Raw genomic sequence first — 12,265 nt, forward strand, 5'->3', positions numbered from 1 at the left:
AGAGTTAATATACAGTTATTGGCCATGGGATGGGTAAGACCAGTCTAACACAAAATGGGAAAGGTTAATTCAAGTATGAAAAAGGAAATTGACTAAACTTAAAATGGCCTGCAAGAGCAGCTTACCATGAACCTGTAAGCCTATAAGCCATTTTTTTAGTGTCAGTAAGTTGGTTTAGTGTTATGTTCATTTAGAAAGTGATATCACATGGAGTAATTCATCAGTGAAGTAGCCCAAGTTTTTATGTATTCCAATTATGTATGCTATATACAGATGCTGAAGTTTTGAGTCTAATTTCCTGAATTAAAGTGAGAAGTATGAAGACTCTAGAAAAATAGTTGGATTTTAGAACTTGTGTCACTGAGCAGAATCTACGGGCGGCCATGGTGGTGCAGCGGTTAGCATTGTCACCTCACAGCAAGAGGTTCTCTGGTTCGATCCTTGGCTGGGGTGCCTTCTGTGTGGAGTCTGCATGTCCTCCCTGTGGCCACGTGGGTTTTCTCCAGGTGCTCCGGTTTCCTCCCACATCCCAAAGACATGCTGTAGGTGGATTGGACACTCTCAATTGGCCCTAGGTGTGAGTGTGCGCGTGTGTGTGCCTTCCGTGGAAGGTTGGGCACTGGGCTGGCAACTTGACACCGTAAAACAACTCCACTGCCAATCATGAGTGGACAGGTGATCTGCTGTGGCGACCTCTTTGTCGCATTGTCGCCTCACAGCAAGAGGTTCTCTGGTTTGATCCTCGGCTGGGGTGCCTTCTGTGTGGAGTCTGCATGTCCTCCCTGTGGTCACGTGGGTTTCATCCAAGTGCTCAGGTTTACTCCCACATCCCAAAGACATGCTGTAGGTGGATTGGACACTCTCAACTGGCCCTAGGTGTGAGTGTGTGTGTCTTCCATGGAAGGTTGGGTGCTGGGCTGGCAACTTGACACCGTAAAACAACTCCACTGCCAATCATGAGCGGACAGGTGCTCTGCTGTGGCGACCCCTAACCGGAAAAGCCGAAAGAAGAAGAAGAAATAGTCACTGAACAGAATCTGTTCAATTTGTTATATAGTTATCAGAATTAATTAGTTTACAAACTGCAAACATTTCCTAAAAAATTAAATTCCACAACAGAATCCATTTTCTGGGCAATAAAGGATGTAAGGATAAGTCCAGTATTTCTCTCTTTATTGACCTGCGCAGAAATAACCTGTTCTGCGGAGAAATCATATTAAATACATACATATACATTTTTTTACCTTCTGTCAAAAATGAAATAAAATCAAGTTATATTTGTTTATCTTTTGTTGACCAGGTTAGCCACACTAGGCTCGTATCTTCTTCTCAGGGGAGACGTGGTGGTATTTATACTACTAGAAGAAATTTGGCCAAGGCAGTGGAGCACTTCTCCTACTCTTTTTTTTTAAACAAGAAACATCTTTATTAAATTATCACTTATGACATAGGTAGTCCTACATTTATATAAATGAAAATAAAGCATATTGACATATTTTTAGTTTTAACCACAAGAAAATCAGCCCCAGCATGAACAAAAACCAATGCAAAAAAACATACTGGAACAGGATACTAACCAAGTATAATCAAGAGGCTATTAGTTACAATATGCCATGTGAAAATTCCGAACAGGATTTTCAGGCGTTAAGGCGCTCAGAGAGAGTGGCAAGCAGATATATGGAGAAGGGACAATATCCAACAAACTATACATTTCAACCACAGAACAGGAATTATCACAGGGGCAGGGGCAATTACAGAAGGAGATAATCAACACATACAGTGGATATACTATCTATAATTACACAGAGAGGGTTATAACTGAGGAATATTTCAGGTTATTCTTCAAAGGTTTTAAATTTATTCCCAAGAGGGGAGTGGATATAGTGGATAGTTTGGTAGACTTTAAAATGTTTCTAAGGAAACTTAATTTTAACATCATGTTCTCTGAGCAAGATGGGAGGGTGGCCTAATGGTTAAGGTGTTTGTCTTACAAACACAAGGAGCAGTGTTTGATTCTCACAAGGGATAATTGGCTAGGCTTAAAATGGCTCACAAGGGCAGTTAGCTTAGTACTAATCTATGAACCTATGAACCTATAAGGTCCTGAGAATAGGCATTCTATACTTAAAAGAAAAAGCACATTTAATCCACCATTGCACCCCCTTCTGAATGTGTATGAAAAGATAGTTACGGAAGATATGTACAAACTCTACTGTAGGAACAGGAAGAAGGGCTACAACCTTTCTAGGGATGAAATGTTGCTCTTGAAAGATTTGAGACAGGACAGTAGTGTCCATATTATGACACCTGACAAGGGGAGTGGGTTGGTGATGTTTAACTCTGTGGATTATTCCAATAGTATGCAGACTATTCTTTTTGATGAAAGAGTTTACAAACCTGTATCTAAGAATGAAATTAATATAGCCTATTCAAGGATAGATTCCTACCTTGAGGAATATGTATTAACACAAAGAATCAATGGGGAACTATACAAATTTTTAAGCCACAAATATCCTATAATTCCCACCTTCTTTGGGATACCCAAAATTTATAAAAACATTCAGGAACCCCCTTTTAGACCCATTGTGGCTGCAAGTGGGTCTAAAACACACCCACTTGCTGTTTTAGTGGATGGAAGGGTTAAACCATTATTGGAAAATGTCCCCCATATAGTTAATGACTCTTGGGACTTCCTTAGTAAGTTAAAAAAGGAATTATGGAGCCACGGTATATCTTTTTTGACTTTCGACATCAAGGATCTTTTTTCAGTGATACCTAAAGAAGAGGGGTTGGAGTTATTTGAAGAGACTCTGTTTCTCACATCTTCATTTTCGCATGACAGGATCATGCTTTTATGTGAAATTATGTCACTAATTTTGGAAAATAACTTTGTGCAGTTTGAAAGGGATTAATTTCAACAGATTAAGGTAGTGGCTATGGGGGCAGCATGTGCCCCCATATATGCGAACATGATTCTGTTGGGATGGGAAAATAAATTTTTGTTCAGCTGCCCCTACTAGAAGAATGTTGTGTTATACACTAAATTCCTGGCTGATTTTTTTTTTTTTTTTTTTTTTTTTGTGGAATGGTCCCAGTGATAATATCCCACTATTCCCGGATTACTTAAGTAATGCCACACATTATTTGGAATTTACACATACATATAATACACAATATATTAATTATTTGGACATTACCATATCGTATGATGAGACTGGATTTAGGTCTAATGTTTAAAGAGACTTTCTGCAACTCTTATTTACATTTTCTAAGTAACCACCCTTTAACACAGAAGAAGTGCCTGGTTAAAGGTCGGGCCATTTGGGTGACAAGGATGACCTCCCATTTTCAGGATGTGAAGGGAGAATTGGACACGGTGGGGGAAATGTTTAAGCAAAGAAGTTATCCTAAGGGGTTAGTTGAAGGTATTCTTCAGGAAGTCTACCACAGTTGGGGTCATAAATATAAACCACTGTTAGGGTTGGTGTTGAATACTGATAGACCCGAAACAAATGGTGGTTGCCAGAAATTTGAGAAGGCTTGTATATTGCAGTATATCTGTTTGTCTGGTGACATCAAAAATAGTATCAGAAAGAACTGGAATATATTTCAGGTAAACCCACAAATTCGTGGGGTATTGGGTAATGAACCAGTGTTTATACATAAAACAGGTGCCAATTTCAAACAGTTGTTGGAATACAAAACTAGGACTAAGGAGGAGGATGGAAAGAGGACTAATCCTTGTGGGCACTGCAGGCAGTGTACATACATCAACAAGGAGGCACATTCCACGTTAAGGAACGTTATGAAAACAAATAGGTTTAAACCTCGGAACTGTAGCACTAAACGGGTGATATATCTTACTATATGTGGCAAGTGTGCAAGTTATTATGTGGGTAAGACGGAACAGGCATTGAGGAGTAGAATTTACGAACATGTATATGACATAAACAATAAAAAGGACAACAATGCCCTATATAAACATTCCTTAGTGTGTGTGGGGTTTAACAAATTTGTTTTTAGCATTTTGGATACTATCGCTATAGACCAGAAAGGGGGTAACTAGAAGAATGTTTTGATGAAGAAAGAGATGCAGTGGTAATTGAGACTGGCTGCTAACTTCCCCCAGATCGGAATGAAGTCATCTCTATATCTCCTGTATTTACAGGAAAAAGCTGAGAAATATAATTTAAAAAAAAAAAAAGTGCTGTGCATGTATACTTATTATACATAATTTACCTTGTGAATTTGTATGTGTGCATGACAATGCATTTTATTTTTTGTTTATTTCTCAAAGGGAATTTTTTACGTCATTAATATTAAGTGAAAAGTGGGTAGGTGTTTTATATTCCTAACCAATCGTGTTGTTTGGTAAGATATTTAAACAGGGTCATTGAGTGTAACTATGTATTCTGATGAAGTCTTGCTTTTGTGGAGACGAAAGTGCTCAATAAGTGTGTTCTTCATTAAAATTATTTCCATCCATTATCCTGTTCCGGTACGTTTTATTGGATTGATATTTTTAGTTTTAAACATTATACATCACTTATAATCTGTCCAGTTATTGTCAGTCAAACATGACACAGCTCATTCATATCTTGCCTTCTTTTAAATCTCATTCCTCCTGCAAGACTTTATTCTGCACATATTGTTCCAACCACTCCTATTTTTTTCTATGTAATTTGCTCCTACCTTTTCTACAGATTCCATCTGCAGTTGTTTTATCTTTGTTTCTATATTCACTACCATAATTTGACTCAACAAGCCCTTACTATGTCTAGGCAATTCTGATTCTGTCATAGCTCAAAAACATTATTTCTGTAGTTAAAAAAATGGCTCACCCAGTATTTCTGATAGAGTAGTCTGCAGGGGAATTTTTAAAGTCTGCCAACTCATTGCACTCCCAAAAAATATGTTCCCTATTACCTATTTCTTCCCTGTCATACCTCCAACATTTGTCATGTACCTAAGGAAAAAATTATTTGGCATCTACTTAGCATATAAAGATACATACGTAAACACTTCCAAGCAAAGATCCTAAGTCTTATAGACTTTTGTGCATATTTGGGAGACATGCCTATATCCCCCATTGTTCTTTATGAATTGCTTACCCAATCCTTTCTAACATCCTCTGATTGATTCTTATAGTTATCATATAATATTTTATATGCTCTACTAATTATCCCTTTTTAACAGATTCTACTAAAAACTCTACCAGTGTTATTTCTTTGCTTAACATCTCCTTATTTCTTTCTCTTGGCTATATTCTGATATCAAGCCTTGATAGGGAAGGTCATTTCTAGCCTGCAGTCCAAATAAATTCTTGGCGTCTTCCCATTCTATTACTTTTCCCTGTCTAACTATTTGCTCCCAATGCCTTGATTCCTTTGCCAGTTTTCTCCAGTAAACTCCAACTCTGTCTTGCCTATTGTTTATATCCTTAATTGCAGTCATTCCTATCAGCCGAATCTCCTTGGTCCATTCTCATGTTTGCTTAGTTCTTAGAATACTTTCTACTACTTTATGAATATAATATTCTATATGGTTATTGCTATTCTCCTTAAGGATCTGCTTCCAAAATCTCAGTGTCTCCTTTTTTCTTGAGCTTCCCCTGTTTCATCATCATCCCTTTCCACTTTGAATTATAGCTTTCTGCTTGTGCTATGTATAGGAGCCTTAACTGTGTAGCTCTGAAGTACCGCCCCAAATCAGGTAATCCCAAGCCACCTTGTTCTGTTGGAAGAATCAACTTATCCCACTCAACTCTTGTTATCTTCCCCTCCCAGATAAAATCATTTAGATCTTTATTAATTGCTATCCACAACTTCTGTGGTTGATAAAAATGTGCCTAACCTGTGTGTAAAACTATAGTGATGAGAAACATTTTGACTATCTGTATCTTGCTATCCATGGGTATAAAATAGAGCTTCCAATTTCTAAGCTTTGGTTTAGTCTCTTCCCACATGTACTTAGCTGCCACAACAGAATCCTTTTTAAGCTATATTCCTAAGTACTTCATTTTATCATGTCTTCCCCACTCTTTTGGATAGGTGCCATGAGATCTTTTACATCCACCTGAGCTACAACTGGCTCAGGCAGATTGGTCTTTAGTTTTACATCTCATCTGACAGGTGACACACTTAGGAGTGCAATGTCTTATGCTGCACTTCAGTGTCCGCAATCCAGCTACCTGGTATGGGAATAGAACACACAGACTTCTGCACCAAGGGTGAGTGTGCTACATGTTTTGCTACTGGCACTGGCAACATTGTTTTCAGAGTAATAAGTATTAGATTATTTTATTAGATAGTTTTATAGCAGATTATCATATTATTATAATATAATTATTCTTTGTTTATGATAAGTCTTTTAAGAATATAGACAGTTTTATTACATTTTTATTATAATTGTATTTTGCTAGATTAATATTAGGACAGAACAAACCTGCCCATACCTATTTCATTATACTTTGTTATTTACCCCCTACAGCTTTCCTTGCAAAATGAATAATAATAATTCATCCCCATTAAAAAGTTTATTCTGCAAAGCAAAGTGTCCTTTTCAGTTTCCTTACTCTATTTTATTTATTTTACATTTTTTTACCAGGATAGTCCAACTGGATACATGCCCATTTTCAGCACAGGCCCATGGAGAAAAGCTCCACATAGACAAACTTACATAGATTACACAGTTAGCAAACAAGTATAAAAACAAAGTGACTATATACAATGGCTTAGTAGTGTTCTCTAGCAGGGACTCACAGTTCTCATGGACAGACACAATTAAAAGTAAGAGACATCAGATTGGAAGCAGAGCTTGGTGATGTATTTACAAGTTATGATAATTACAGAATATGCTTTTAGTTTATAACTTAATCACGGTTGGTACATGGGCATAGCTAATTCACTTTGAGATGCTGTTTGAGTTTCTTTTAAGAGACTTTTGGAGGATTGTAGGGTTATGTAGTTTGGAAACTAATTCCAGGTTTTGCCAACAAAGTTAGCAAACAGAGATTCACCAGCAGAGTTATTAGCTTTGAGGGTTTGGACCAGTAGTTTGTTGGCTGATCGTAGGGATCTTAGGTTGCTATATGACTTAATAATATTTTTAAGTGAGGGGGTATCCTCAGGGTGTTACAAAATTTTGTGCACTATTAAGAGATGATTGAATTGAATTAAGCTGGGCAGTTCTAGCCACTCTAGTTGTTTAAGGTTCTGGCAGTGGTGGGTTCTATAGGTGGAGCCAGTGGCGAATCTGGCAATATGATTGTAGCTATGGGACAGCTTGCCTAGTTCAGATGTGTTGAGGTTTGAGAGTACAGGCGAGGCATGTAAAAGAGTAGAGAGTAGGTGTGATCGGGCAGTTGCAGTCCTGGACAGTGGGGTTAAAAATGTCTTGTTTCTATACAGTGATCCAAGCTTCTTATCGATGGTCTGCATGGTTTTGTTGACCTGTAGGTCAAATTTGAGATTATTGTCTATGATAACCCCTAGCAGTTTGGTGTGATTATCTGAGGAAATAGTGGTACCATTGTTAGATGTGACAGAGAATGAAAGTGTGGTGGATCTACTAGTGGGGGAGAAGAGTAGAGGTTTAGTTTTTTTGGGGTTCAGAGGTAGGCATTGGTTGGTGAGCCAGTTCTCGATAGTGTTAAATGTATTTTGGGTTAAGGTTTGCAGTTTGGATGGGGAGGGTGCTGGGCAGATCAAAGTGAATCATCTGGTTATTGAATGCAGGTAGCTTTAGGGACAGCAGTGTGAAGGTTGTTGATTAAAATAGAGAAGAGCAGTGGACCTAGTATGGACCCTTGAGAGACTCCAAGTGTGAGAGGTAGCTGGCTGGAGAGTAAGTACATAGTTTATTGTTGGGCACTCCCACTTAGTTTTAATTATGGATAAAAGATGAACCTTCTATAATACAAGTATCACACATGCATTTTAAATGCAGCTTTTAGTAGTAAAAATGTGGAAGTTGTACAATCATTATCGGTGAGATGACAAGTCTTATGCACTGTTTTCTTTGTAGAACAAACATCAGGAGATGCTGTTACTCAGTTACAAGATGTTCTCAACGCACATGCTGTAACTCAGAATATCTTTGCTGGAGAAGAAAGACTGCCTGTTTCTCATGCAGATGGAGGTGCATACAAAATGGAGGGCAGACTTGGAGGTACATACTTTTTTTATTTTAAAGGCATCAGTGATGAATAGTTATATTTTAATGTCCAGGGGATTAAGTGAATGCCGTTCCATATGTTCTAACATTTAAATATTCTTTCTAGGCAGACCATTGCTTTCTGCGGTATTTGGTTGAATGTTAAACATAGTTTTGTTATTATGAAAAAAAAATAAGTAGGGAGTATCCTTAGAGAAATGTTTTGCTTTGTCAATATTTTAGGTATCCATAGATGTTAGTGTTGTCAAACACAATGAAACATTATTTATTATTATTTATTATTTTTTTATTTTATTTTACATTTGTTGACCGGGCTAGTCTAGCTGGATATATGTCCGTTTTCAGTAGAGGCCCGGGGAGAAAAGCTCCAAACAGGAAATTGACAAAGTTAAACTAAGCAATTCTACAGAAATTAGAACTAGGCAATACTAAATAAATTGAACTAAGCTTTTCTATACAGAAAATATAAAATAAGCAAAATTAATTTTTTTTTTTTTTTTTTTTTTTACAAAATCACACTAGAAAGTTATTAGCAGTTATTAGATAAAGGGAATAATAAATGTATCTGATATGTAAATATTTTAGATCTCCATAGATGTTAGTGTTGTTGAACATGGGGTGAAACTTTACAGTTCACATGCACTGTATTAAATAATAGTTGCATTGAACTATCACATAACACATGACACCCGAATTTAATTATTTGTCACAATCTGTTGACATGGTGCTTAATGCTCTTAGCCAACAATCCCTTTTCAGTAATCACTTAGAAAAATAAAAGTTTCACACATTTTACAGATTTAGTGAACATAAAAATATAAAATATACAGATTATAGTAGATTGTTGCATAAAACCAGTATGCAGCTGAATTGATGCAAATAAAGATATAGATCAGTTGTAAGAAGTTGTATTGCTGTCTGCAAACAACAAAATTAGGACTAATTGTACACAATGATAAGAACACATATGATGCTTATAATCATTGTTGCATATATACAAATGATGTAGTAATTTGTGGTAATGGGTGCTTGTTCTGCATTCATTACTTAAGAAACATTGTGTTTTCAGCATCATAACGTAGTTAACCACTTAAAGGTTCCTAGGTAAGTACTAGGCTAGCTGCCCTTGTGGGTCATTTTAAGCCTAGCCAATTTCCCTTTTTGTGCTCAAAATAACCTATCCCATTTTGTTATAGATTGGCCTTACCCATGCCATGGTCAATAGTTATATATTACCCCTAATGACAACTGGGATCATATCATAGATAATTTAAGGGCACCTATACATGGGATAGAGGATTAGAGAGCTCTCTCTGTCCGTTAGTAGTACAGGGGCAGTCTTGGGGTAAAATTCTGTTTCCCATCTATAGGTCTAAGTTGCGCTTCAATATGGACAGGAATGAGCTTTGTTTTATGTGGATGGAGATTCTGTTCCAGAGCAGTGGTATCCTCTGTGAGATGTACCTGCCCCTCCAATCCATTCTGTTGATATTGCAGAAGAGGTTTAGATTCCTAGACTGAGTATTTCTGATGCCATTTGACTTTCTGATGTGCAGTAGATCCATCGGTACTGGGTCAGAGGATGCCTTGTATGCCAGACACAAGTCATCTGTTACCAGTCTTTAGGATACCTTGTATGCCAGACACAAGTCATCTGTTACCAGTCTTTAGGATACCTTGTATAGGGACAACCAGGACTTTTAGTTGGTCCATGTAAGACATGTTGTTTAGGCCTTGTATCCTTTTAGGCATTCCAGCTGTTGCATGCCTTGTATCCTTTTAGGCATTCCAGCTGTTGCATGTGTCTGGAGAGACACATGCCAAAGGGGACATTATATTCAATGACTGGCCTAAGGAGGGCTGAGTAAAGGGGGGGCAATGACATCCCTAGTTCTGGACACAATTCCTTTATTTATAAACTGAGCAATATAAAAGGACATTCTTACAGTAATGGATACATGTTGGTCAAAAGTTAGGTCACTGTCCACATAAGTTCACGAATCCCCAACAACAGGGTCAACTGCTAGGGGCATATTGTCAGTGTGGCAGATGACCTCTCAATTATATAATAGTGCATTTTTTGACATTTAGTTTCAATCCATGATTTTGGTACTGATTATTTATCTAGGACATATGTTCCTGCAGGATGGTTGTTTCATGTGGGGATTCAGTGACTGCTCCTAGCTTGCAGTCATCTGCAAACTTAGTCAGCCATTGCCATTTGATATTGGCTTTTACATGAGAAAAGTAGATGCCAAACAGGAAAGGTCCCAGCACAGAATCCTGAGGGATATCACTGGTGACTGATCTCTTTGTGGAAGTAACTTCCCCTATTTTAATTATCTGCATCCTATGTGTGAGTCAGTTGGCAATCCATCAGGTGACATAGGGGTTTATTCCCAGTTTATTTAACTTTTCTACTATGTCTGAGTGGAGAATTGTATCAAAAGCTTTGGTCAGGGCGAGATATGTATAACTTTGCCTTCATTCATTGCTTTGGTGACCTTTTCAAAAAATCCACCAGTTAGAGTAAGCATGACCTGCCTTTGACAAATCCAAACTGAGACAGGTCTGGAGTTTAGAGGTTCTTTACGTCCTGATTGATTAGTTCTGTGGTAAGTCTTTCCAAGGCTTTGCATATGAGACTGGTCTGACTTATGGGTCTCTAATTGCCCGAGTCAGTGGAAAGTCCTCTGTTTTTCAGAATGACTATAACTGTTCAACATTTGCATGGTACAAAACCTGTATGGAGGCTGAGACTCAGCAGTGTTTTTAATGGTGTGGCTAAGTCATGCTTTAATCTATTTAAGATGCATCCAGGGATATCGTCAGCACCCATCATTGCAGTATTTTTAGTTTTTGATAGCAGTTTTAAGGCTTGGTCTTGTATGATAGCTGGTGGCAAGCCAGTTTCAGGTATATCTTGAGGGACAGATGGAGGGGGAGAGAGGAGTAAAGTTAGAACTAAATTTATTGGCCAGTAGGTTAAGTGATGCAGTTCACAAACTGCTTACTTTAAGCACTGTGACTGTAAAAGTTTAGATTTTTTTTCATCAACATATTCTCTCTGAATGTGTAAGCAAGTTTATTTGGAGGGTATAATTTCATAAATACAATCAGAGATGCAAGGAGAATAGCTGACCCCATCATGAGACTAGCAGGCTGTCTTCACTTCTTTGTTATAAAAACAGGTCGGTTAACTAAAGTCCGGCATTCAGGAACAATTAAAAGAAGTGCAAAACTTCAAAAGTCACTACTAAGCTTTAAAATAATAAAAATAAAAAGTTCAACCAGACTTTGTCACAAAAAGAACTCTGCTTTATTCTTGTATGGTAAGCATTTTCATCCGGTTAAATCATTAGCGGACCGGAGTTCCGCTGTGGCGACCCCTAACCGGGAAAAGCCGAAAAACAAACAACAACAACATTAGACTTCATCAGGTCATCTTTTCAAAAACAGCTTTATCCATGGGAAATATGTACTTACACAAACAACAAAGTCATAAATCAAGAATGAAAAACATCCACAGACATGAGATGAGTATAGGGTGACTTATGATGGGTTAATTGAGCAGAATATTCAAAACTAATTAAAAGACAAAATTAAAATGAGCCTTAGGTACCATTCTACTATTTTAATTTTCTGAAAAATGTTGGTGGAAAAATGAATTTTTATGACTTGGTCAAACCTACATAACTAGTTAGCATGTTCACATAGGAGGTCACTGGGCTAAACAGCAAGAAAAGGGACCAGGTCTTATAAACACAGAGCTAAAGCACATACTTGAAACCAGACAGTATAAATATCCATGTGCTCAAAAATGTAAGTCAATGACCACCCCTCCCCATAATTCCTATCTCCACCTCAATTGACATGTGGTCAGTCACCCATTGGTGGCTGCCATGTATTCATGTGTCTCTTGGCAAGTGTACAAATGATAACAGCTGTCACCCTTACTACCATCTTTCTGTATGATGTATGCGGAGATTACATATGCATAGTGCGTCTCTGGCATGCAAAATAGCCATTAGATAACACTGCCGGAGTCATTTTTTCTCTGTGTAACACCTGACTGCCACTGTGTATGTGT

General features: G+C 37.6%; 1 protein-coding gene across 2 annotated transcripts in view; it reads left to right on the forward strand.

The window, feature by feature from the left end:
• The window catches only part of PRDM5 (PR/SET domain 5), a 2,968,604-nt gene that overhangs the window by 1,123,321 nt on the left and 1,833,018 nt on the right, over nt 1–12,265 (forward strand). For both annotated transcript variants that reach the window (XM_044074997.1, XM_044074998.1), the window contains one exon: nt 8,026–8,169. In XM_044074997.1, coding sequence (XP_043930932.1) covers nt 8,026–8,169 — 144 coding nt within the window. The remainder of the gene's footprint in view (nt 1–8,025; nt 8,170–12,265) is intronic.

Source organism: Protopterus annectens, chromosome 6.part0 (assembly GCF_019279795.1).
Source record: "Protopterus annectens isolate FY-2018-M chromosome 6.part0, PAN1.0, whole genome shotgun sequence".
Classification (NCBI taxonomy): domain Eukaryota; kingdom Metazoa; phylum Chordata; order Ceratodontiformes; family Protopteridae; genus Protopterus; species Protopterus annectens.